General features: G+C 42.2%; 1 protein-coding gene across 1 annotated transcript; it reads right to left on the bottom strand.

The window, feature by feature from the left end:
* Nucleotides 1-988: 988 nt before the first annotated feature.
* LOC125326418 (ADP-ribosyl cyclase/cyclic ADP-ribose hydrolase 1-like) lies at nt 989-25,021 on the bottom strand. The gene is made up of 8 exons (XM_048304637.1): nt 24,722-25,021; nt 10,712-10,841; nt 9,938-10,073; nt 9,155-9,237; nt 7,478-7,554; nt 6,734-6,826; nt 4,434-4,520; nt 989-2,584 (listed from the first exon to the last, which is right to left on the bottom strand). Exons 1-8 carry the CDS (start codon nt 24,952-24,954, stop codon nt 2,503-2,505), a joined length of 921 nt encoding a protein of 306 aa, XP_048160594.1. The 5' UTR covers nt 24,955-25,021; the 3' UTR covers nt 989-2,502.
* Nucleotides 25,022-26,489: the final 1,468 nt, after the last annotated feature.

Genomic DNA, 26,489 nt, shown 5'->3' with positions numbered 1-26,489 from the left:
TAATGATTGCAGGCTCTGGTCAGGTTAAGTGCCTCGAAGACTGGGGGAGCAGCAATGCTCTCATGATAGGGTCATAGAAGTACCTCTTCCAGCTCTGTGTGGTTCTGGGAGTGATAACATCGATATCACCCTGTCACACAGTAACTCACATTCCTCTCGTGTTTCTGGGCAGCACTCTTTAGCAGTGTTTGATGTGGGCCTGAGGCACAAGCCAGCCTATTTACCTTGAATGAATTATGAGAGTTTGCTTTGTCAGACTAAAAGCATATTTTCAAAACCAAGCATTTTCCAAACCATATTAAGAAACATTTATTCCACATAGTGGGAAAAATGGGTAATTATTTTTCCTTTTATTTATTTTCTGTGAATTTGGAACATTTTGTATTGGTTTGAGAGGTTTTTTTGGTTGATAAATCTTCAGCAGAGCAATAGGATTTGCAAGTATACTTGTCTGGTAGGGCATGTCTGCACAGCATTTCAGATGTGTGATCACGCATAATAAAAATGTTTGTTGGAAATGAGCTTGTTCATGTTCTGCCATGTATGTGAGCCAAGCAGCCCAGACTTGCCAGCCACCTGCATTACAAAGCCATCATTTACTCCACGCAGTTGCCCATATTAATTGCACACCTCAGCCTCCAAAAGCACAGTTTGCTTCTTAGTATCTTAGTACACAACCACTGATAAGAACAATCATCTTTCTTAACTACTATGGCCAAGAACAATACATATATGTATGTCTATGTTCAAGATAAAGACTCAGGATGCTTCACTTCCAGCCACCTACAAAAACGGTGACTTCTCTGTATCAGATGGAGAACACAGCCTGGGGAGGATGGGCTCTGTTTCTCTGCTTTCCTGGGTGGTTGCATATAGTGTTTCATACTTTGAGCAGATTTCTGAGTTGTTTTTAGGAAGTGGCCGATTTTGGCCTTCTAGGAATCTTTCTTTCTTAACTTTCTGAGGTTACATACAATGTGAAACTGAATTAACAACATTTGTCATCAGCAATTTTATTATAGATCTTGATTTTACAGTCAATATTTTATATTGCAACAGAAGAAGTACAAAAATGAGCATGAATACAAACTTTTAACTGATAGTCAGAAAAAACCTATTTCAAAGTATTGGTATGTGTCTATGTTGATGCATCTAAGTGGTTACATAACAGCTTGCAAATAAAAATACATTTCACTTACTGTAAACATTGCGGGTGAGGTCTTGGGTTGGTCCAGCCAGGCTCAGTGCAGGCCTTCTATTGCTATTACAGAGATGAGCTTTATCTAGAGATTTTCAAAGTTACACCAGCTTGTGTAGTTCCATAAGGATGTGCTTGGCAACTGCTGGTTACATTTTCACCTCAGCACCCAGGAGTGTATCTATAGCAAAGGCTGCTCTGCTCACTTAGTGTCAATGGCACTGCACAGAGGCACTACAGCCATGGCCACAAGCTGGCCTCAGATACTTGCTTTGCTATAAGCACTGCACTTGAGACTGGTAAAATAGAAATCAAAGGAAATCAGTGAAACCTGCTGTTTCAGTGCACTATGGCGTGTTGGTGCTTGTGAATTATACACCTCAAGGCACCACCTTTCACTGCAGAAACTGAGGTCAAGAGAGACTCCTTACTGTGGCAACCGTTTGATGTCTGTTTCTATTCCAGTGGATTCCACAGTATTCAAGCTGTGGCCTGAGGGACCTTTTATGAAAGTTGGGAGGCTAGTGTTTACTTCTATATTAAGAACAAAATGTAATCTGACCAGCAGTGGTATATTCAGTAGGATTTTAATGGAGCTATCTGAGTCAGTCTCACAATTTTCTCTCCCGGCTGCACACTCAGCAGTTCTTACAGGTGCAGGCAACCCTCTGAGGAGTTTCTGTTCTTTTCTTGGCTCAGCTCAGCTGTCTTCCCACCAGCTGTTTACTGTGATACCCATTAAAAGGCAAGAACCACTCTGCCTATTCCATTGCTTGCTTTACCTGCTCAGAAGTGTCACAGTACCTGGGAAAGCCATGATTTATACTATGTGCCAGTGGGCAATGTTCCCCTCTGGGGAAGGTTGCACTGGGATGCAGGGAAAGCGTCGCATGTCCTGGTCATTTCCTACCTAACCTTTCAGCAGGAAGGAAGATGAGTGCTGATCTGGGCAAGTTCTGCTTCTCCTAGAAAGTCTCTTTCTTCTCTGTGCATGCCCCAGGGAGTCCCTGCTCTGTACCAGTGGGGAGCTGTATAGGAGGGGGCAAACCAGGGCAAAGCACTTGCCCTCAGTCACTGCCCACAGGCCCAGCCCATCTGAAAGAGTGTGTTTGTGTGTGTGTGTGTACAGTATCACACCTCAGGTATTGTCTCCCACTACTTGGGTGTTAGTACCACAGCAAGGATTTCTGGTTATGGACTCAGTACACACCATGCTACTGTTATCACTCTTAGCTATGTAGCCACATCTTTCCCAGCTTTACACACAAAGAATGAAATTTTTCAGTAGTGCGGGGGACTCTGTTTCATGGAATTGCTGTGCCGTTGGTGCAAAGCCTGCAGTCTGTGTGGTCAGGGTTATGCACACACTGAAGGAGCTGAACAGGCCTGAAATAAGAAATGAAACCAAACAAATATTTAATAACCACTTTGCAAGTACAACAGAGTAACTTCACAGTTACTGAATGCAATGTGAAAGTCAAAGTGTGTGTTACACCTGTGCTTATCAAGCAGATGGCTTTTCTTAGGGTAATTCTTTTTGATCTTGCTGCAGAAAGGTAATTTAGGTGTTTTTAGGGACAAGGGCAAGTCAGTAGAAAACAAAGTAGGATCTGACCTCACAGCATGTCAGCTATGCTGCAATATAAAAAATAATTGCAAAAAAGAGCAGCATGTCTTGCACAGACTGTGGAATTCCTGCCATGCTGGAAGTTCACAATCTGGCTTACTCACTGGTAACCCCTAATGCTACAACAGAAAGCTGTTGCTATGAATGTCACATATGATGAGATTTTTTTCTAATGCATCCAGTGAATCCAGTTTTAAAGAAACTTCTGGAAGACACTATTGACATGGACAAGAGCAAGAGAAAATGATCAGCTTCAGTTGCTAAATGGCATGAAAAGCCAGATGCCCAGCTGGTACAGACCCACATGTTTCTGTTTGCAATGAGTGTAGGGGTGTGAAGCCAACTTACACAGTCTGAAGTTTGGCTTTACCTGTAAATTTCTTGTTTTATTATTCTGCCCATAATAAAATTAATTGTCCATGTTGTTCAATCCAGTTGTTTATATCTGTGTTAGCTGAGCTTTGACAAAAAGCCATACTGGTTACTTTACCTTCAGAAGTGAGTTGTGAGATACAGCAATGGGTGTGCCAGGTACCTTCCTGTGCTAAGACACAGGGGGTCTAAGCTATGATATATTTCCCCTTTCTGCCTTGCCCCGTGGGCCATTTCATCATAGGCTGAAATAATCTGAACCTACTTAAAAGTCCTGGGAGTATTGGTAAAAGGTTCCATTTACCCAAAGAGAAAGTAAGCACACGATTTGGCAGATTTATGCACTACACCAGGGCTAATTTTTTCACGAAGTGCAGAGCACCCATTAATCAGGTTCAGCAATACCCAGACAGGAACATTTTGCTCTGCCTTCAGATTTAAAGACCTATCATTTGTCTCCTTTGCAGACCAATTTTTCCTCACTTAAACTATTGTCACAAACTCAGAAGTTCATAGAAATGTATGTTTACTTTGTAAATGTTCTTATCCCAGTATGAGTCCTTGACACTGAAAAGCTGTTCCTGACAGATAAGATATGAGCAATATTGAATGTTTGCTGCTTTTCTAATGTGTCTAAAGAACAATTTTGCTCTGTGTGAAGGTCTCTGAACCCACACAGAGAGATAAAGGGTCTCTGGCTTTTGTATTTCCTCAGCAGGAAGATGGAGATTTCAGACAAGTCAGGACTTGGGCTGCTGTTTCCCAGACTCCTGTTTTTAGCTGCTGACAATAGTAAATTATAGTAATTAGTAATGCTTATCGTGTCTCATGCCTCACTCTCTGACAAAGCAGCAGGACAGAGAGCACACTCAAACCATGGCGAAGGAAGTAAGGACCACCCTTGGAACCCTGTGTTATCTGTATGCAGCAGGGAGGAAAGCTGCCTGTTTGGTTCAGATTATTTTAGGTAAAAGCCCAGTCAGAAGAAAATCTGGCAGCTGGATTTCTCCCTCCCTGAAAACAACTGAACATGCTCAATGGGAAGCATAGGGCAGAGAGCAAGCCCCAGACCCAGCCAACACCAGGGCTGCAGCCTGGCTGGAAGTCCCTGAGAAAGACCCAGCCACACTGGAGGGATGTCACGGCAGGAAGGAGGAAGTCTTCTCTAGCTTGCTGTTAACCTGCAATATTAGTTTTATGTTAGCAAAGTTGTCACCATTATGAGTGGATAATTACCTGTAGTTGTCTTCACAAATGATCTTAAAGTTTCGCTCTTCTAAGATGCTTATTAACCTCTGAATGGAATGACCTGAGCAGGATTCACTGTAGAGAGAAGACTTCGGTTACTTGTGTTCCTTGTGTGTACAAAATGCTCACCTAAATTCCACATGCTTTATTATAGGTAAGATTCTTTAAAAGCTTGTTTGCTAATGTGCTATAAAGTCCATTGGGTTTGTGGAACTTTGCTACCATTGGGCCTTTGCTGGTAGAAACTATGGGATGTTCAGCTGTGCATCTTGCATGAGAGCTTCATGCAGGAGGACATCTGTGGGAAATGACCCGGTCCCATTCCCAGTTAGGGTGCTCTAGAACTGCTCCTTTGCTGCTGGTGGCTTCCATCCACAGCAGCACAATATAAGGCTCATTGAAATCTGTGAAAGGGCAAAAGGATCAAGTCCTCTGTGTGATAAGAAAAGGCCAATCATGAAAGCCAGCAGCCAAGTCTCAGATAGGAAGTAAGATAGGAGGACACTGATAGAAAGCATGGGAGGAAGCAGCTACCTCCTGTCTGACTCAGTTTATGGCTGCTGCTGCTGCCCTATTTTGACAAGGGGCTGTTTCAACCACTATTGCTTTGGTAGGAGCCCTAACTTGTATATTTCTTTCCCATCCAGGTAAAGGTTTAATGAAACATGTAGCACTCTCATACCTAAAAAATCTTTATCTCTATGCTTAATTTAATTTAATAGCCCAAGGGCCCCAAAGCTGTAGTGAGAGGTTTGACAAGTGTCATAGGCACAGACAGAGACACAGCAAAATACTTGCTACCTCAGGGTAAAAATCATCTCCTCATCCAGAGCATAGGACACATTTCTACTGCTGGGAGCAAATCCAGTTCCTAACATATGACATTAGTGGAAAGCAAAGCAAGCTCTTTTTTGTTCACTAGACTTGACAAGCTATCAGTGATTCAACATGGAATACAAACCAGAAGATATAAGGAATACATACTATTGGGGCTACCCTTCCTCTCTCTCCTTGGAAGCAAGAAGAAAATAAAAAGGGAATTGCTATGAACTTGTCATAGGAGAAGGATGCGTCCAGCAAGCGGGCTGGCAGGGCACTGTCTTTTTGAAGCTGTTGAGGGGGAGCATGATGGCTTTTCTGATGTTGGGAAATCATGGGACAAAGGATCCAGTGCAATGTCTGGGGAAATGGATGTAAAGATTAGTCGATGTCCTTTTCTTCACCAAACCTTTATGCAAAGGACGACAAGAGTAAGTCTGGTATGCTGACCCCAGCATAGATGCACACCTGTGAACCATGGAAGGTATGTCAGCTCATGTGGAACGGGGACATTTCTGGGTGTCTGGGCTAAAGGGAGGGGCTGCAACACTGGAGCTGGAATTGTGTCAGAGAGTGAGGCTGTCTGACCAAGGTCCACACTCCTTCCTAAGCAGCACTGCATCATCACAGCCTGCTTCCTGATCCACGGCGCCAAGGCTGCTGTTTCTGTCATGGAGATCCTTAAGAACGGGGGAAACTGTGGCAGTGCACTATGATGATGTGAGCCACAGAACTGGCTGTGAAAGGAGGGGTCAAAGGCACAGAGCCTCATGCTTAGTGCTTGAAATGTGATAGATCTGCAAATGAATCTAATTGGGATGAAAAAGATCACTCAGAAAGGCTCAGATGTGATTTGAGGTCACTGTTCTGGTATCAGTAATTCCATGGCAAGCATTTCAACCACAGATTTGTTCTTAAAAATCACAGACTCATTTAGGTAAGAAGGGACTGCTTGACATCACCTAGTCAAACCAATATGAGCTGGAGAAGGTTGCCCAGGTCCCAGTTACGTTTTGAGTATGTCCACAGATGGAGACTCCACAACCTGTTCTGGCAATCAAAAATGGCTGTGCTCAGGATAATTATGCTGTTCCTGTGGACAAGTATATTTCCCAGCTGTTTACCCTTGCAAACAGCCTGGTCTCTGACTTCAGTGCTGCACCCATAGCAAAGATCTGTAGGAGCTCAGTGGGGTTGAGAGGAACTTAAAGGTCATGGGACCTCTAGAAAGCAAGGGAAATGTCATTGTGTCTTAGCTATAACTAAGTTGTCTTAGCTATAACTTAGCAGTACCTACAAAAAACGGTAGAGGAAACAACAGTACAAACGTTATTCTTTCCTGCAGAGTAAGCATCTAAAGGGTGAACGTAGAGCAGATTTCATGAGTTTAAGACAATGTCACTGTCAGACGTGAGCTGTGCCCCATGCCTTCCACACACTGCTCGTCACTGTGCACCAGTGTGACTTACCTCTGGGGTCCACCAATGTCTTGCATAAGCCAAATGTGCACTTCAGAGACTTTATCTGGATTCAGGTTAAAGACCTCAATACTTCCAAAGATGCTGTAAGAATGGAGCACAAAACAGCAAAACACTCTTAGTTATCTCAGAAAGATGTAGAGAGTACACTCCCCAAATACCAGTGTTTATTAGTGCTGCTATTACACTCAGTGGAGAGAACATCATCTTGCCAATGGATTTTCATAGATTATTTAATTGCCTTATGGTCAAATGTTTTCTCCCCATTCCTGTTTCACTTTCAGGAGGACTTCTGAAACTGTTTGCAGACAGAAACAAGCTGAACTTCTGCCATCTTTAATGCCTCTTCTCCTGTTTGGTTTCGTGGCTATTGATTTGGTTTGGTGCCAGGGAAATGACCATGGCTCTTTCTTCAGAGAGCATATTCTTCCTCTTTTGATATTAATCAAGACTGCACTTCCAGCCAGGCAGCCCAAGGATGCACAATCTAGTGGGGTAAAACCAAAGAAATTGTAATAATCAAGTTACTTTGTGCAGTGAGAGGGCACTGGATACCCCATCTACATACCCTCGGAAGGATTTCAGTTACAGTGTCTGTATAGAAGGAGTTAAAAGAATCAGGTTTACATCAGCCAGTGGTGAATTTACCAAAAAGCCTTCTGCACTGGGACTCACAGGCAGACACACCACATGCGGCCCCACAGAAACACGAATGATTGTGTGCTGAGTGAATACCTGCTGCTTCTGAAAGCTCCAGCTTCTATTGATCCATTCAGCATCACCTGAACCACACCACATGCTGATTCTGCAAACTGAACAAAACAAATGGACATTATACTCTGACCCTACATGCAGTGCCAAGTCAGACTTGGGGCTGGTAGAATTCACTGGTGTCCTCAAAACTGTCTAATACAAGCAGAGGATCTGGGCAATATTTTTGCAGAACATTTCAGTGCAAAAAAAAGCCTCCAAAGTCTATGGCAAAATTGTGATAAAGCCTCATTAGGCAGCTATGAATTGACTGTCTAAGGTTGCATGGGATTGGTACAGCAACTTGGCTGGTTTCAGTCTCTATAGGGCTTTCCAGAGGCCCAGCAGTGACAACTGTCTGTAGTAATTCACAATAATCCTATGACTGCTTTAGCTCCGGAAGTAAGGTCAAGCCAGAAACAGAGGTACCACTAGTTTAAGGACACACAGACCATGACATACTTGTTTCCTTGTGACTCATGCTCTTTGTTCTTTTGTGGCTTGGGATTTTTCTCTCTTGGTATTTTACTAAAACTCATCACTGAGTTTTGTTTGATTTGATTTTTGATATACTGGATCATGTAATCACTGCTTTTTTATTCTTTACAACTCATGTCCAAATATTTAAAGTCTACTAAGGTCTATAAAGTACTTACTCTAGATATATAATCCATTGATAAGACAAAGAATTTTTAAAAAACTTTATGCAGGTGACTGTACTTATCAAATCTTTCATCTCCTCTTAAATAGTGTGGCTCAAACTCAGATCTTGAGACCTGCAAAGTTTCAAGAAGGAAGGAAGCCTGCACCTGAGCAAAAGCTCAGTCTGTATGGTGGTTTTATCTCTCCCAGACTCTGGAACTGACCCATTTTCACTTCCAGTTTACCCACAAAACAATTTCTTTTTTTTATGGTGAGTAGACTTTTTCTTACATACATGAGAGCTGGAGCATACAGGAATGCTTGTTTTCCACCTGAGCAGTCACCTACTGATAGTCATACCAAGGGTGAAACCTTGAGAGACATGTAAAATTAAAGTTATACAGGACATCAGGTTTTTCTCTGGCCCTTTGTTCCCATAAAGTGCTGACTCAACAAAGCCAGGCTAATTGTTTAGCTGGGACCAGCAGGATCTCATTCTTGTGATGGGAGCTGGCATGTGTCTATGGGTGGGGACATCACAGGAACCCTGCCAGATACTGATGTGGGAGGATGTGCTCTTCAGGCTTATACCAGGAAGTGCAAGGGGATTCTTGGCCTCTTGGAAAACTTCTGTGCCAATTTGGGTACTGCTTTCCACATTAGCATGCTAAAATATATTTTACTGTATCAGTTTAAGTCCTGTGATTTAATTAAGGTGATTGCTATAATTGTGAATATTACTTGCAGAGCTCCAGCTCTCTGCCAAGGGTTGTTCTAGACACTGACACTCAGGCTCTGTCCACAAAAAGAATGCCCAAACTACAAGGACATTAAATACTGTACATTAAATATGGGACCTTGGATTCCAACACAATGATTTTTGACATCGGGAGCAAAGCTTTTGTCAACTTCTACTATTCCATGTTTTAAGTCCAATCTGCAATATCATTTTTTGGCAATGTCAGGAACTTAGCGCACTTCTATGCTTTTGGATTCAGGGAGATTTATTCTAGATCTCACCATCTTGGATGCCATTTTCCAGAACACAGAGCCAGGGTTGCTCTCACATTCACTTCGTTTCGGACAAGATTCATAGTTGATTCCTGAGAAAAAATACATTTATAGAATAGCTAAGGTTAGACTGAATATTTTTGCAAGGCTTATGTGGCTTTGTGAGCAAAAAGATTTGCCCTCTACCAAGAAGACTACATGAGGAGAGGGCTCTAAGAGGAAAAGGAATTTGCATCTCTTCAAAGGTCTTCCCATTTGCTCACAGTCTTTTCAGGGAGGGAGTTGCAGACCCCATACCAAAAATAATTCTCAGAAAACTGAGAAGGGAAAACACACAGTCCCAAATGTGAGAAACAGGTTGGCTCTTGACAAGTGCTGTCTGATTGCATGGAAAAATTAAGCTTTGCCCAACATTTTCAGCAATTCCAGCCCAGTTTAAAGCCTTAAGCACCAACCCAGGAGTCATGTGGGCAGTGATACCCCCAAGGCACCTGCACACTGCCCCAGCACTTTGACTGGCCTGTGGCCAGGTCCTGTTTGAATGACACTCCTGTTTTGCAGTTTGTCCCACAGGAGTCACAGGGTGGAAGCAAGCAAACTAAGTAAAGAGGTCTAGATGTCACCATAGTTCAAGCAACATCTTGGTGTTAAAATAACATCCACAGCTGTGGTTTTTAATCTAATCTGAGAAATAGGTATTATTTTCAGACTTCCAAAATATTGGACAGTTAAGGTTTTAAACTAAATCACTAGAAAAGAATGTGGAAAGGATTGTGTTTAGGTGTCGATTACCTGGGGCAGAGGGGTCTCCACACCATGAAATTCTATCAGCCATATAACCCAACAAGGTGTCCTCCAAGGTAAGGAAATTTTGGTTGGATTTTGTATAACGATGAACAAGGTCATTTGTCTTGCTCCAAAACAGTGACTGTGAAATAAGGTACAATGTCTGGTGAGTGATAACTATACTAGAGCTGGTCAGAAGTTTTTTCAGGAGAAAACCAGAAGGTTCATGATAACGAAGGAGTTTTAGTTTATATTAAAATGCAGCAAGTTCACCCTGGTGGGTCAGTTCTTATTTGAACACTCTCATTTGCAAAGTATTTTGGGTGGGGTTTTTTTGTGGAACGGGACATGTTTCGCTTTTAAAGGATTTTGAAAGAAAGGTTTGACTAGTTCTCATAGGATATATACCAAATTTGTTGTTTGCTTTTGAGCTGCATATGGAAGAACAGCTTTCTGGAAGCAGTGTCCCTCTAATGACATGATGGCTTGCTCCTTACAGAGAGCCATATGCTCAGGGAACAGGGACATTTGTGTCACTTCACTGGGATGATCTTGGTACTGGCTTGAGGCAAGCCTTACACAGGGATGATTCCTGGCAATAGGGCATGGACAGGGTTACGGGGGTCCAAAGGTGTAACCGCAGGACTGTGGCAATAAGTGCAAAAGCAAAATATCATCCTCACCAACCTACAGACCCTCACAGTTGTTATGGATGAGATCCCACCGCTCAGAACACTGCCCAGACCTGCCATGCCACCACAGCCCACCATGCATTGTTACCTTGTTACAGGGAATAGGATGACTTGCTAGCTCCATCAAAGGCTGATAATCTTCTGCTGTGATATTACAGGGATTCTTGTAAATGAATGCATCTTTCAATGATTCCCATATTTTTAGGCAATCCTTATCTCTGCCGAAAGATTAAAACATAGTTAATAAATATTTATGAGTATTTGTGTCTGTGAAAGGTTCTCCCTCTGTTCTAGTCAAACACTCTGGACCAGATAGAAGAATTCCAACTATGCTCAGGCACCAAATATATGATCCATTACAAAAGCAGAGTATCTTCAGCAGAGTAAATATATACTGAGGAATAAACAGTTCCAAATCATCTTTCTCTCTCTCCTGCATTTCAAATTACTGTTTATTGCAATATCCAAATGTCATCTATGTTCTTATCCCTTAAAATGATCCATGCTGATTTCACATAACCAAAAGATCAAATTTCTTGATTATTCATACCAAATCATGAGAAGCAAATAGCTTCTCAGACTATAGGTTGTACATTTTAAAAGTATGGCCAAAGGATGCTATCCCCTCAGATACAGCAAGCCAAAAATATGCCCATGTGTCTCCCTGCAGAGAGTTTGACCCTACAGAAAAAAATCTGTAAAATAAAACTAAATTTAATATAAATTTTATCTAAAACAAAAGCAGTGATTTAGCTGTTTGGGACCAAACCAAAAGCAGAGTTTTAGCTGAGATTATTTTTGTTCATGCACTAATTTGCAGCTATTCGCTTTGCTAGAGGCATGGTGGATTTGCTCACGTAAAACCAGGATCCAGATCAGGTACCACTGTACATTGCTGTCTGAAACTGAGCCTGGGAGCAGGGACAGGGCACGTCAGCCTGGAGGGTCTCCAGCTAAATGGCCAACTGAGGCAGCTCTGGTGCATCCCAAATTTCCTTTCATGTCATGCCAGTCTATTACAGAGCTAGCCCCAGTTGCATTAGGGACCACACCTCTCTTTTATATGAACCAAATTTACTTCTTGGTAAATAAAGATGAGTAACAATGATGATTTTTAACAGGACTATTATCTTTCATTCAAGAGCCTAAATGCACTTTCAGTTACATCACTGTAGAATTAAGAAGCCAAACTGTGGATGCTGCAGGGAGCACGGTCATTGTATTGCTGTTTCACTCTTGTGTCAGCAAGAATTCATGTTTTACTTAGCAGGATTTAACTTGGGTGTATTAAATTTTGTCCTGGAGGAACCTTTCTCTGGCTGCAAAGTGTAAATAACCCACAGAGACCATGCAAACCCACATGCAAACTTTGGTATTTTATTTAGGGGTTGGGAAGTTGTAAATACCTCTCTCTGCCACCAAGGATTACAACATGGAGACACTGAATCATCCAAAAGAGAGGGCTCCTGCTGACTGAGGGGTGACATTATAGAAATGCAGCTGTCCCCTTTGCTCTGCACTGTCAATGGTATCATAAAGATAATTTGTAGGGCTTGGCTGGAAGCACAGGCACATCTCATAGACATTTATATGGCTCACACTTTCTAATTTGTCAAATGATTTGTCCTCCAGGCAGTAATTTTTTTCTTTTTTTTTAAGCTACTCCTGAAATCTGCTTTATATAAGAGCGTTAACAGCCACAGGCGACAGCTGGGTACCTGGTGATCTATCCTTTCATGTGGCAAAATTTTTATGCTGGGTCTCAGAATACAAAATATTTTTCAAGAAACCATAAAAAAAAAAGCTTTTTTTTATTTCCAAAGCAGAGAAGTAGGAGATAGACACAATATAAAGCATTTCTGCGGCTAGGCTCAACTCACAGCCATGAGAGGCACAAAGAAAACCATCCAGGAGATTCATGATCATGCCAAGACAGTTTGTTGAGTCACTAATCCAAAGCATCAATGTTCTGTCCTTTCAAGACACCAAACTCAGCACTGGATGATGTCTGTCAGTGTCACCAATACCTGAGAGAAGAGTCTTTATGCACAGTCCTGGCAGAGCTAAGCCAGACTGTATCTTTAATATCACAGAAGTTTGTAGGTCATAACCTGCAAACGGAGGAGTCTCTTCTACAGCTGCTAATCAGTGTGGTACTGTTAGCTGTAGCACACAGAAGAATGGTAAGTCACAAAGATGGGCTTTTATGGAAACTAGGCAATTTCAGTATTGTTTTAGAAATAAAAGCACAGATCATCAATGTAAAAAAAAATACAAAAGCTAAACAAACTTTTATTTTTGCTGTTTTCAACTATCAACATGTGTTTTTTTACAAATGAATAACAATAAGTAATTGATTTGCCACTGGAAAGCTATTTCTCTGATATGAAGCACAAATTTTATCTCACATCCTCAAGAGACTACCGGGCACATAGAACTGTGATTTTGGTTTACATATGATAAGCACTGAGAAGATTTGAGGACCTGCAAATCCCGCTCCAAGAAGACATGCCATTCTTTCCAGTCTCACTGTTGAGGTAGACTCTGTTAATAAGGTTTCACCTGATCCTTTTTCCAGCACAGAAAGAAAATATTTGTCTGGTACGCCGCATTTAACTCCCACTGAGTAGAGGTGAGGGCAGAGACCTGGTGTAGCTCTAGGCCTTCTGAACCAATATAAGAAGTTTTCTGGCATGTGGTATGCTAAAAATTCCAGCAAGAACAATTTCAGGTTGAACATATGCCTTGCCAAAAAAATGCCGGAGAAACAAACTTTTCTCTTACGGCTGCTCCCAAGTCATAGAATGTGTTGACTTGGTTTTCTTTCTGGATATACAAAAGAAAGAAAACCATCTCTGCAAAAGAGATCCTCACTCTACCAGTTAATAAAATGCATCCAATTCAGATAATTCTGCTGTGGGCCTTGGGTGCTCTCTTTCTCTGGTTTTTGTTTGTGTATTTTGGGTTGTATATGAAATAATTCTGCATCCTATCTGCAAATATCATAATGTCATCTCTTTTGGCATAATGGATTTCTTCCTTTGAGGCTAACTTTGTTTATGCTGAAATATTTAAGGCCTTTTTTTCTACTATAGACTCTGAAATATTAAATCCAAATTCATTGATATGTAACATAAATATACTCTAAATTTGTGTTTAATTTTTTCAAGTTTTATTTTTATGAATAGAGTCTGGGCAATGCTGGTAATAGTGAAATAATAACTAACTGAAAGAACGCTGTGAAATCTATAAACTTGAAAACTGCAACCTTTTTCTGGAAAACAAGGATTGAAGAACTTGCCGTAAGACATTTTTGAGCCAGAGACTCTATCCTGAACTCAGTATAGCATACAATAAGGGCTGGGATACAAATAAACTTTTCCATATTAAATCCAAATGTTATACATACTGCAAAGCATATCCTCCATTTGTCCCTACATTGGGATAGAATTTGCATTTTCCAATAAATTTGAGTATTTCTATCCATTTGCCTTGTATATGAATATCACATTAATCTTATCAAGTGAAAGCTGGGGCCAAGAATATTTCCATTAGCATCTATCCCAGCAGCCAAATTTTAATGTGCATATTAGAAAAATGGACAGCTTCTGCATCATTATTTCTTGCATATCTATACACTGGTCAGGCTAACCTTGAAAGAGTAGCCTTACACTGGACGAATGGGATGGCATTGAGCTATCTGGTAAATCACTGGGTTTTTTTCTTTGCTTTACAGTTTTATTTTCTTTTCTTCAACTGGACATGATGGAGCAAATTTATCCCAAATTGAAACTGATTTAATTGGTTTAATATCAAGGATAAGTTTCATCCTGCTGATTTCAGTTACACCATGAACAATGTCTTACTCTCAGTTCAGCGCTGGGTTGACACTGAATGCTGAAAATATCTTAAGAAGGGCAGTGTTCCCTCGGGCTGTGTTGCCTCTAGTTTTCTACTCAAGAATTTGATAGAGATGCTTCAAGTATGGGACCCATTTCAAATTTACAAGTAAAGAATTACTTCCAGACTTTGTTCTGAAGAACTCAACCAACTCTGCCCATGTTTTCAAATCACCCTTCCAGGCAGAGACACTTCACTGGTGAGACCTGTTCTCCCCTGCAATCAATATCAGCTTTTCCAAGGTCCAGAATTTTATTTCTAAAGCATTGCAATGGCTTCAGGACAGCCTGAAATTTTAATTGTGGCTCTGTGGTGACGCTCTGAAGTTAGAGCTGGAAACGGTTCCCTGAGCCCATGTACCTAACCCATGCAGTGATCAAACCTCCGCAACTTGTGTAAGAAAGTCCTTTTCATTTGCTACCACCGCAAGCCAAAACTGTGATGAACCTAAGCACTCAGAAATCTGACCCTTTAAAAAGTCAGCAAGATGTTTGTGGTTATAACATAGCTCCTCAAAGACATAAAGCCAATTGTCACTCTTCTGGGGATCTACGGCATGGGCTTCACCTGTAAAAGCCCAGATATCTCAGAAGGAGAATGCACATCAAAGGAACGAAATGGCACAGCAACATTTATGCATCTAACAGACCCCTCTTTGCCTGTGTCAATTTATCTGCTGCATTTTGGTAAGCTGTGGTGGCTGTAGACAGCAGTGAAATCTGTACATCCATATCCAATCTGTTTTTCATGCGAGCTTATGTGTAGCTATATCTTTATGTCAGAGATTATGCAAGGAACAGTAACATTTATGCCTGTGTTGAGAAGAAGCCCTCTGTAACTCAGAACCCTTTTGCTACCTTTTCTGCCCTAAACATTTCTGGGGTTTTATTTCTTCAGCTTTCCCGTCCCTACTTCCAGCCTTGCCGTGTCTCACTGCTGCTTTGGAGCAGATTGATTGGAGCTGCTGGCAAGGACAGCCCAGGCAGCTGTGGTCGGCCGTCTCCGGAGTGAAGCTGAGCTGGAGCTAAAAGCAAGGAGAACACTGCCATCAGGCGGGAGAAGGAGCTCCCCAGGAGCAGCAGCTGAGGTCAGCCCCAAAGGCGCGGGTTCCTCATGCCGGGTGACAGCGCGACACATCTCCAGGGCAAGGAGTTAGAAAATGAGGCCGTGGGTATGAGGGATCGGCTTCCTTCTTGTTAGTGCAGCACCTAAACCCTCCCATCAGGTGTCTTTGTCCTAAAAATCAGACAGATGTGAATTAAGAGAGGTCAGTCAAAACACTGTCGTTGCTGAGGGTTTGAGGACACTACTGTCTGCTGGTTTTAGCCTTAGGATAATAGAAGGGGGGAAAATCAGCAAGGAAAAAGATGAAGGAAAAAATTAGGCCTGTCAATCTCTGTGTCTTCAATAAGCACAAGCCTCTCGTTCCCCATTTAGCTTAATTACTGCAAAGTGTCTGCCACCATAACGCTTAAGGTAACAGACTTTTGCCAACATGAAAATGACATGCTTGATTTTTTTGGCAGCTTGATTTGGTAAGTATTGCTTTCTGCTAGTTAGATAGTTCAAAAATCAGTAAACAAAGCATTGGAGGAACTGACTGGGGATAGAGAGGGTGACCCAGAACCCTGCCTCAGAGAAAGGTGACTTCTGGAAAGGCTGCCTGTAGGCAGAGCAATTAAATTCTGCATGGCAAAGAGGGGGAGCCTGGAGGTCTGGAAAAAGTACTGAGATTGCTGCTGGGTGCACCTCAGGGCTTTGTATGATCCTGTACAGGGAATGACCTGGAGCAAGTAACAGCTCCTCATCACACCAGTCCTTCACCTTTGGCAGCAATAAGAAGATTTTTAAGGGCAGGAGTATTTGTGGCTTTGGTTTATAGCTCCCAGAGTATTTTATGTGAGTCGGGAATTGGTGCTGCAGGACAACACTGAGCCTTATCACCCTTCCGGGAAGGGTCGAGCCAAGAGGTGGCGGCTGTAACCAGTGAAGAGTTCATCCACATAAGCAGATTGTTTCACTGCCTGGATTTCAGCCTCCCTGGGTGAAAAACAAGCTGCGAAAGCAGATGGTGTTTTCAGAGATGCTCTGTAAGTGGAACAGAGCCTCCAGAAGGGCAGAAGTCTCACCTGGACTGCATTTTGACAGAGGGTAATAGTTGCTCTATAGTTTAAGTTTCCAAGTGAGGGCCGTCATCAACAGATATAGAGGGCATAAATTTAAGCTGGCATCTTGCCCCTTGATTAGAAAGGGTATTTTTAGAAGAGTTTAAATGTTAATATTAAACTTGTAAAAACACTTCTATAACAGTGATCTAAATTAAAGTATGTCGATCTAAATTAAAGTATGTTACAGCAGGGAAATATTCAATAGCTTAATGAAGCTTTACTTTTTCCCCCCCATAACGTGAATTTTCACTATATTGTTTTGTTTTGTTTTGTCTTGTCTTGTTTTGCTTGTTTGTTTGTTTTTAATAGAACTAAAGCTACTGGGATGTGGCATAAATGCAGTAATTTGGGAGAAATCCCTTCTTTAAGGGTGGTCTGTGTGAGCAGGACACAGACAAGGGAACAAATCAGAGATTTAGTTCAACTGTGAGTGAGCTCCTTGCTAATTCCTTATTTTGTTGTCATCTCCTGGGATGACAGAATGCATCTTCAGCATATGTTTTCAATCCTTGGACACTTGAGACAGACTTTCATTTGACCCTAGAGGGAAAAAGGATCATTCCTCCTATCCCTATGGATAAGCAGAGTTATATTTCCTCACGGTGCTCTGAGGTGTTAAATAGCTCTTGAGTTTTAGCCGTACCTTGGCAATGACAGCTGAATGATACCACCTCTGAGTATGGGTTTTTTTCACTGACATCTCTACAGACGTTACAGGAGAGCTGAAGCAGGGAATAGTGGGAGAGAACAGTATTCCCCTTTTCAGCAACAAGCTCATAAAAACATTTAATAATTTCAATCCTAGGGTGGTGCTATAATTTAGACAGCCACAAGACATTGCCCTGTACAGTCAATCCTATAAAATCAATAAACAAGAGAGAAGGCAAAGAACTGACTGAGAATGACTAAATAGCTGCAAAGAGTTACAGTGGAAAACTAAGTAGAGAAGTATTTCATCAGCAAATACTTCTGATTAATGCGTAGAAGGCCAGCACAGACAGAATAATATTCTCTCTAGTATCGGGGATGAAAACCAAAGGAGATTATGACTGCAAGGATATTTTAATAGAGTGATGCAATATGGGTAGACTAACCCAAATGTGAAAAAATATTTGAAATTCTATGGAATCTTGCACCATTAAATACCTAAACACTGCACAATGAATATAAAAAGTTTGAGTATATGAGAAATAGAGAGTAATTTAATGACAATTTTTATATTATAATAACTCAATGTAGAAAACTGACAGGTGAGTTGACATATGACTGTCAAAGTGAGAGATAAATTCAGATCTCAACAACATTTCTGTACTTTAGCAGTCCATTGATGTTGGCCATGGACAAAAGGCAATGTATCTTGTGACATCTCCCCCTTAAATCTGCTGGACTCTCAGACCTTGGTTTGTCTGTGGAGTTATAATATGGGAGGGTAGATTTCCCACACAGACCTGAACCTGAGCTCTGCACATAACTGGATGGCTTTTCATAGCCTAGTAGTGGCATTTATACTCCAGAAGGGCAGAAATAAATATGCTGGTGATTAGTTATCTCAAGAAAAAATACATGATAGCTACCCACTGCCCTATGAACTTGTCTCTTGCTGAAAGAAAATTAATTCTTTCTAATGAACTTCCTTTAGAAAGAGATGACAATAAAACCCAAATAGACTTCTATCTTACAGCCCTGAGTATTTATGGAAATTAGCTTTAAACTAAATGAGGACTCTCTTGAAGGACAAACTCCATAGCCAGTAGCCCTGCCTCTAAATTCTCATGTACTAATCTCTGTCTATTTGTGCCCACGAAACATTATATTCCAGTTCCCCATAAAAGCTCAGTACAGCATATTTCAAGAGAAGTGTACTTTTAAGTAAGACTCAAACAATTGTTAATATTAGTAATGATGTCTTTGCTACCAAGAAATTACAAGAACAGTTGAAGTCACTTGTATACAATTTCAGGAGGAACAATGGTATAAGAAAACCTTGCTATAAACATTGAAGGACAGAAGAAATGAAAAACAGAGCTATGCATGTTTCATATAACAAAGGCTAACACAGAAAAGGTATTAAAGTCAGCACACAAGCACATGAAATAGGGAGGGGAACATTAACAGCATACACAAATGTTAGGATTTGGGTATTTTAATAAGCAGTGTGTTATTATGATGATACAGTGCCCATCTTAACGCTGAGAGACAAACATGTAGGAACAAGATATCAACACCATTTCCATTAGAGATGAGCCAAAACATTTTTTCACTGCTGTTTGTCCTAGTTTCCCAGTGGACCTCTTACAAGTCTAAAAGCATTTCCTAAGAGATGAAAGATAAGGAAGGCACCTCTGGTGATCATCTAGTCCAGTCTCTGGCTCAGAGAAGGTTGCTCAGGACTAGCATCAGTCTGGTTTTGAATTTTCTCCAAGGATGGAGCCTCCACAAAATCTCCAGTCAACGTGTTCCATTCTGTGATCACCCTCATAGTAAAAAACCCCTGTTTTTTCCCCTATGTTTAAATAGAATTTTCTGTACTTTAGTTAGTGCCCATTGCCTCTTGTCCTGCAACTGAATACCATTGAGAAAACCTTGACTCTCTCTTCTTTACTCCCCTCACCTGGTATTTATCACCTTGAGCCTTCCCTTCACCAGGCTGGACAATCTCAGCTCTCTCAACCCCTCTCTGTATCTCAGACACTTCAATCATCCTCATGGTCCTTCACCAGATGTGTTCCAGGTATGTCCCTGATTCCCTTGTAGTGACAAGACCAGAACTGGACCCAGCACTCCAGACACATCTCACTAGGGCTGAGCAGAGGGGAAAGATCCCCTCTGTCCCCCTGCTGCCAATGCTCCTTCTCACGCAGCCCAAGGCACCACTGGCCTTTGCCACAAGGGCACACTGAATGGGTCATGTTCAGCTTGTCACCAGGCCCCCGTGTCCTTTCCACAGACAGTGCATATAAAGCCTTTTCTTTGCTCTGGGACCAAAAAAGATGGCACAGCAATGGTAACAGATTTTTTTATAAAGTGTATTCTTAAAAACAAAGAAACACTAAATCCTTTGCAGTTTGATGGATATCAAATTAGGAAGCTTTAGAAATCTGCAGAGCACTCTAAGAGGGTCTAATGCCCTACAATTGGGTAGTAATTTGTACTCTTCAGAAGACTGGTTCAGTAATTGTTTCTCTTATGTAAGGCATATTTTCTTAATGAAAAAACAAATCTCAGGTAAGTTTCAATATAATATCATGTCTACAAAAAATAAAGCTAAGATTTTTGTGACAATGAATCATATCATGGGTATTTAGTACCATGCTTGATGGGAAAGTATTAATAATCAGTGAACAAACACAAGAAAACTAGATTAAAAATGCCTAATAAAGCATAAAGGCAAAATGCAGAAGTAAGCATACAACAAGCCCCAGATTTCTTTCGCGAAGAAATTATGCTGTGAATGCAATAGTATCTCACACAAAATCATGGTCCATTTGTTCTTTTTGACAAAATGTATCTCCATCTCTACAGGCTGCAAAGGAATAGAAAGCCAAAATGTGTTCATGATTGTGCAGTCAGAAGACAGCTCTCCTGGACATGCACCAACTCTTACTTAATTTAATGGAATTATAGGCTCTTAAAATTTGTTACAACAGAATTTGCTGTTAACGATAAAAACAGCATTGGTTGATCTAATTATATTTAAGGGGAAAATATATTCTGTGTCCACACAAGATTGCATTAAAACTGTATTGAAATTTTACCCTTTCAGCTTCATCATCAGGTTTTTGCACTGCTTATTCAGGCACAGTAGCATTGTTGGGCCTGGCAGTTACATGTGTTATTGAAACTGCTCCCTGTCTGTGTCCTTGGTACTCTCTTCCTGTCAGAAGACAAAAATTAAGCTGGTTTGACTTCAAACAATTTTGAAATAGTATGTCCTTGCAAGGTTCTCTGGATGCAACCCTGTGCAATGTGCTCTAGGATGATCCTGCTTGAGCATGGAGGTTGGACCAGCTGACCCTCTCTGGTCCCTTCCAATCTGACCCATTCTCTGATTCTGTGTTTCTGTGAATTTACAACTGAGAAGTAACAGCAGATATGAGGGGGGAGCAGTCATTAGCAGGGAATGAAAATTCTCTCGAGCTGCAAATGTAAAATCAGTTATTTCTAGATCCAAAAAACGTATCATTTATGCTTTGGGCATTAGTGACTATGACCTTTTAGATAATGTGTCTTCTCCACTCCTTCCCCAGGTCACAAAGTGCTGATGGTTCCTGATCTCAGCCTGCCAATTCAAACGTGGTGAAGAGAAAACCTAAACCAGTTAACTTCGGCTACAGGTGTTGCCACTTTTCCTCCCCCAACAGGCACTGAGGTGCCAAAACATCATAAGCAGCATCCTCCGAGTGATGGGTGAGTTATTGTCTCACCACAACTGGTCTCTGTCAGCACGGATCTGCTGAGTGCCCTGACTTGTGCAGGTGAGCCTGCAGTGCTGAGCGCCCGCTGTGCTCCTCACTCTGCACCAGGGATAAATTCTTGGAAACTTTGCGTTGCATGAGACCGGAGGTGAGATTTGCAAGCGGCTTGTTAGCCACAAGAGGGAGTCCGTATTACTGGGAAGGAGAGGACGAAGTGATTTGAGGTCAAATTGTTTCTTCAGCTCAAACTGCCTTTGGTTTTATTCAGCCAAAACTGCCGCCCATACTGATGGCCACGCAGGATTTTTACAAGACCAGTGAAATCAGAACTTCTAGTTTCTGTTAATGTTGAAAAAGAGGTAAGACTACCAAGCTGTGACAAACTATTGCTTTGGAGCCAGTATTTTCCAGGGAATTCAAAAGAGAAATGTTGTTCTTTACTGTTAGCGTGTAGGTGTGTGACTCTACGTGCAGGGAACAAACCCTCTAAAGCCTGCTGCTATACCATCCACATTTTTGTCCTTAAAAAGAGGGCTAATATTGACAATGCTTTATTGAAGTGTTTGGTATTCCCTTCCTCTTTCTCATGAACTTTGTCGTGACAACGGTTCTATGCAGGAAGACTGAGGAAATTGAATGTGTACAGATGATAACAGTCAGCCAGCCAGAAGCAGAAATAAACCTGAGGATTGTATTGCACACAGGCAGTTGAATAAAATTTTTACCAGGAGATGCTGTAATGCAGTACCAAAGAAATGTCCTTTGGTGAGCAAGTTCAATGCAGAGTTTTGATGAATTTGAAGAATAAGCAAATCAAATCAACAAAAAATCAGGTTGTATGAGGTGGTTACAAAACTCGACTGCAGACAGCAGCAGCCCTTCAGTGGTCTCATTGGGCTGGGGTTCAGCCCAAAGATTGTACTGGAAAAGAGAAGAGCATGACCAGAGCCAGCTGGCTGGGCATGGTGTAAGGGCTCCAGTAAGCTGAGGGAGAGTGCAAGGAGGTATCCTCAAGGATTGAAGAGTTGTGATAATGAAGGTGTACACTAGCCCGTCAGAGGCCTTCTCACATGATTTACAGCACGCAGTTGCAACAGCAGAGCTAAATGGGGGCTGTAGACTTGTGAACTCTGATAAATCCATCTGTGATAGCTAGAAACAGTATAAAATCCATAGTTATATGTCAACAATCCCTCTATTTTTCAAAACCTGCCAGCTATTCCAATTTGAAATATGGCACTCCAAAACGTTGTAAATGTCACGCTCACTAACTACCACAGTGAATAGATTTTATGTTCAGAAAATATCATCAAAGGTGGAACTTACTGACTCTGGTATAAAAAAAAGGTAAAAATAAAAGGAAATACCCATTAATTTCCTAAAAGCAGATCTTTTAAAACAAATGTGTGTATCAGTGTAAGATTAAAAGGGCAAGAACAGAGTATGGGCAAATTTCTGACAAAATGAAAAGATTTCTAACCAAGATAGTGAAGTTCCCATGGTGGGAAGTAGCGGCAGCAACAGTTCTGGCAGAGTATAGGGCACAGCTTGCTCAGCTCAAAAGACTGCCCATATTTCTGCAGTTCCCTGCAGAAGTTCCCTGTTCCTATTCTCTTTGATTAATTGCACCACAGATCCCATACAACAGAGGATCCAAGGCCTACATTAATGATGAAAGAGAGATGGATGAAAGATCCCACTCTTTGATGTGTCCTAAAGGCACCCATGTCATTATCAGAAAGCGTCAGTGACAGAAGTGGTTGGTTACATCACAAACTGCACAGAGCTCAGTGCGGTCAGAAATGAGCAATCTTGGGTTTGATTCCCAGAAAAGCACCTAGATTTAATTCTCCATTCATGAAACCTCTGAACATTTCAGATGTACAAAACAAGCATATTTTTCTTCTTCTGTGCTCTATGCCTTGGAAACAATTGTCTCTTAAATAAAATAAAACAAAAAAGGGTCCTACTATACAGAAGTCATTGCATCTGAAAGAAAGTGAGCTCACAGCCACAAAGCTAATTATTGTTGGATTATGAATAGCACAAAATATTACCCCTTGTAGTAACAAACTTTTTAGAAAACTTGTGATCATGGATTTGTGATACTTTTAAAGTTGTCCTTGAATTAATTGCCTAAACAAATCATCCCTAGTGATATTCTTGGTCCAGATTCAGACTGTGTTGCCAGTGAAAACATACGTGGCAGTGGCTGAAAGCATATTCACACAAAAGTGGCTTTCACATCTTCAGCACCCCAATTTGAATGAAATGTGCCCATGTAATAAAGCCTATTAGGCTTGAAGACAATATCAGATTTAAATATTGAGTGTATACTTCTTTAATAAATAAATGTATCCTATTAGAAACATGCATATGATTTTGCAAGTTTCAGGAGCATTTAAATTTTATTTGTAAAAGAATCTTTCTTCCCCTCACTAAAACCATTCAAATATTTAATGTAAAGCATGAATAAGTCTCTGTGCCCTCAGGTCATGATTTTCCATGTGACCCTTCAAATACTGCCAATCAGCTTTTTCATACAGCACAGGATATCCAAAGCCAAAAGAAACCCAAATGCAAGCAAACTATAATCAGCTTTGTTCTCATCAGCTCAATGTCATGAAAACAAGTGGTGGCAATTGCCTTTTTTACAACAAAGACCAGGATGGTTCTGTCACCTGGCCAAGGTGTGGGGCAGCCCCACAGCACCCAGGCCAGGGCGCTGGAAAAGTCTGCCAGAGGCTCACTGCAGACACAAAGCAGCATGGCTGGTGCCAGAGAAGGGATGGATGGTTCCCTGCTGAGAGACCCTGGCTACTCTGGCTCCTGTCCTGAGGGTCTGGGTGCCCCAGTATCCCGTTATTTCATATTTTCCCTTTCTCTGCAAAGAAAGGGATCAGAAAATCAGTTCTCAGCTCTAATACACTATTGCAGACCTGGGCCCATGGAATCTCTTCTGCAGGAGAGGAGGGATGGGCTGCCTGGGGTGTTGCACTACCCACTGTGATGTGCTGAGCAAGGACCACCTCCGGACTAAGGTGTTGCCTGGGACTGCTGAGCTGGTATTGTGATCCACCTCTATTTCTCCATGCAAGCTGTCTGTGCTCATCGGGAAGTCTTACCCACATGCTAAAAACATCAGTTTTGAATAACCCCAAGGTACTTCTCAATGTTTTTCCAACATTTTTGTCTGTCCTATAAATCTGTGTTGAACCTTCTCCTTTCCCTCCCTCCTGTGTAGTTTTGGTTACAGGACTGCAGTGTCACATTACACGATTTTGGCAGATCAGCTGTACAGCAAATTGCTTCACCTCCATGTACTCAAACCTGTTAGAATTCAAGCTTTTATTTCAGCAGGCATTAGGGAAGTTGCGAAAAACATTATTATGTTTTGACATAGGATTACTGTTAGTTTTATTGCCTCTGCAGGTAGTTTCCTTAAAAAGCCACCGCTGGGGCACCGAGTTTCTGCCTGTACATTTTTCTACGAAGCAGGAGTCTTAAGCCCCTGATTTCTCCCTGCCACTGCAAACCCAGTGGTCACGGCCAGGTGGAGGAGAGAGACAGTTCTGTTCACCTCACACCTGAGGCGTGACCCAGACCTCTACTCACCCCAGCTCTGGGTACTGCGCCCTGATGTAGTTGTAGCATCTTCCCAGGATGACTTCTTGCAAGTTCTTGGTGGTCCCCCTGTCCTTCCACTTCAGCATTTTGACCTCGTGCCTTCCGTGGGTCAGGAGAGAGGCCAGCACCACGGCGAGGACGAGCGCGGCCAGCAGGACCACGATCCCCACCAGGAGGACGGTGCGCTGCCGCGTCCGGGCAGAGCCCTGCTGCAAGGGCATCGCGCTGAGGGGCGGCGGCAGCTGCTCCGCCGAGGGACAGCGGCTTCTGTCACCCCGCGCCGCCCCCGCCCCGGCGGATGCCCGGGAGGCCGGGCTGACCCCCGCCCGCCCCGGGTCACCGGCCGCCCGCGGAGCGCGGGGCTGTCCGCGGAGCGCTGGGCTCTCCGGGGGTCCCTGAGCTCTCCGGGCACCCCGGGGCTGTGCGGGCACCCCTGGGCTGACCGCGGCCGCCGGGGGTCCGGCGGGGCAGGGTCCGGACCGCGGGGCCGCTTCCCCCCGCCCCCGCCCCGCGGGCTCCGTCCGTTCCGCCGGGTCTAGAGCCAGACCGGGGCGGGAAGGTGAGAGCCTGGATGCTGTTCGCCCTCTGTGCCTTACTTTGCCATGACCTCCCCGAGTTAAGCTTCGGGAGGTTACCGGCGGGAACGCACACAAGTGACCCCAGGAAATAACTCGTAAATTTCCCGGAGTCCTTGTTCAAATAATTGCAGCGACAAATAAATGCTCTGTCTAACGTGTGAGTAAAAGATTCATTCAAACCACCCCAGTCTGTTTGCTCGAAATTAATTTGTTTGCAAAAGACAGGTGTTGACTCTGACTTTATCTAAGGCAGAATCAACTTCGCAGTACTTATAAAAGCATAGTTTATCAACACACAGTGGGTTATTTTACTTCTCTTCCTTGCCCACAGGCTTCGATTAGCTGTCACATGAATTTCTAAGACAAGTATGTAAATTATGGATGTTTGAGGCTGTATGAAATCATCTAAGGAAGCATTAAGTGTTCACTGCAAGAGGGAAGTTAGTTCCTTACTGTACTTTCCCAAGTGGGCAATTCTACTTCCTTAGTCAAAAAGTCAACACCGAATAAGGCTCAAATCTCAAAATCTTAACAAAAGAAGCTATGCAATGCCAGAATGTTAACTAAAAATTATTCATAGGTTTTTAATAATTGCTTACCAAGCACCTGTCTTTAACAGATTGACTGTGAGAAAGGACATTTGAGACACATCTCAGCCAGGCCAAAGTGGTTTTGTAAGACCTGAGAAATGCAGTGCTCTGACCAAAGCCTGTACTGGCAGGTGGTATGCTAAGCATTTTCCCAGAAATCATGTGAACTTCACAGAACTGAAACCTCAGTCTTAAAGGGACACATCAGGCTGCCAGACCCGAAGTGGTCAGGCAGTTCTAATAGTATTATCTCTTCATAAGAGAGACAACAGTGTTCTCTCTATGACACTGCTTGTGGCTCCTGTGGTCCCCATTGCTGATAGTGCACAAAGTGCAGGAAGATCTGTAGGAGGCAGTTCTGTAAGAATTAGCTCATAAAGGAAGTTCTTCCCCGTATTCCCTTCACCAAGCACATGGGTTTTGCCTTGACAGGCTCTGATGATTGTTCTTTATTTTCACCATCCTGTAAATGTGAACGTATGGTATTGACAGCTGAACTGTGTGGTATTTTATTATATACAAGTACAAGAGGAGTTCTTGATTTTAATGTTTTTGGTTTGTTTTTTTTTTTTTTTCTGCATGCATTTT

Source organism: Corvus hawaiiensis, chromosome 5 (assembly GCF_020740725.1).
Source record: "Corvus hawaiiensis isolate bCorHaw1 chromosome 5, bCorHaw1.pri.cur, whole genome shotgun sequence".
NCBI classification, from domain to species: Eukaryota; Metazoa; Chordata; class Aves; order Passeriformes; family Corvidae; genus Corvus; species Corvus hawaiiensis.
This window is presented reverse-complemented; position numbering and strand designations above follow the sequence as displayed.

Excerpts from the sequence above, each read along its gene's own strand:
- LOC125326418 (XM_048304637.1), bottom strand. The coding sequence starts at position 24,954 with ATGCCCTTGCAGCAGGGCTCTGCCCGGACGCGGCAGCGCACCGTCCTC. Across the intron at positions 9,238-9,937 it reads TGGAGACCCCTCTGCCCCAG|GAATCAACTATGAATCTTGT; the intron begins GTAATCGACACC and ends ATTTTTTCTCAG. Across the intron at positions 2,585-4,433 it reads ATTTGTGAAGACAACTACAG|GCCTGTTCAGCTCCTTCAGT; the intron begins GTAATTATCCAC and ends TTCTTATTTCAG.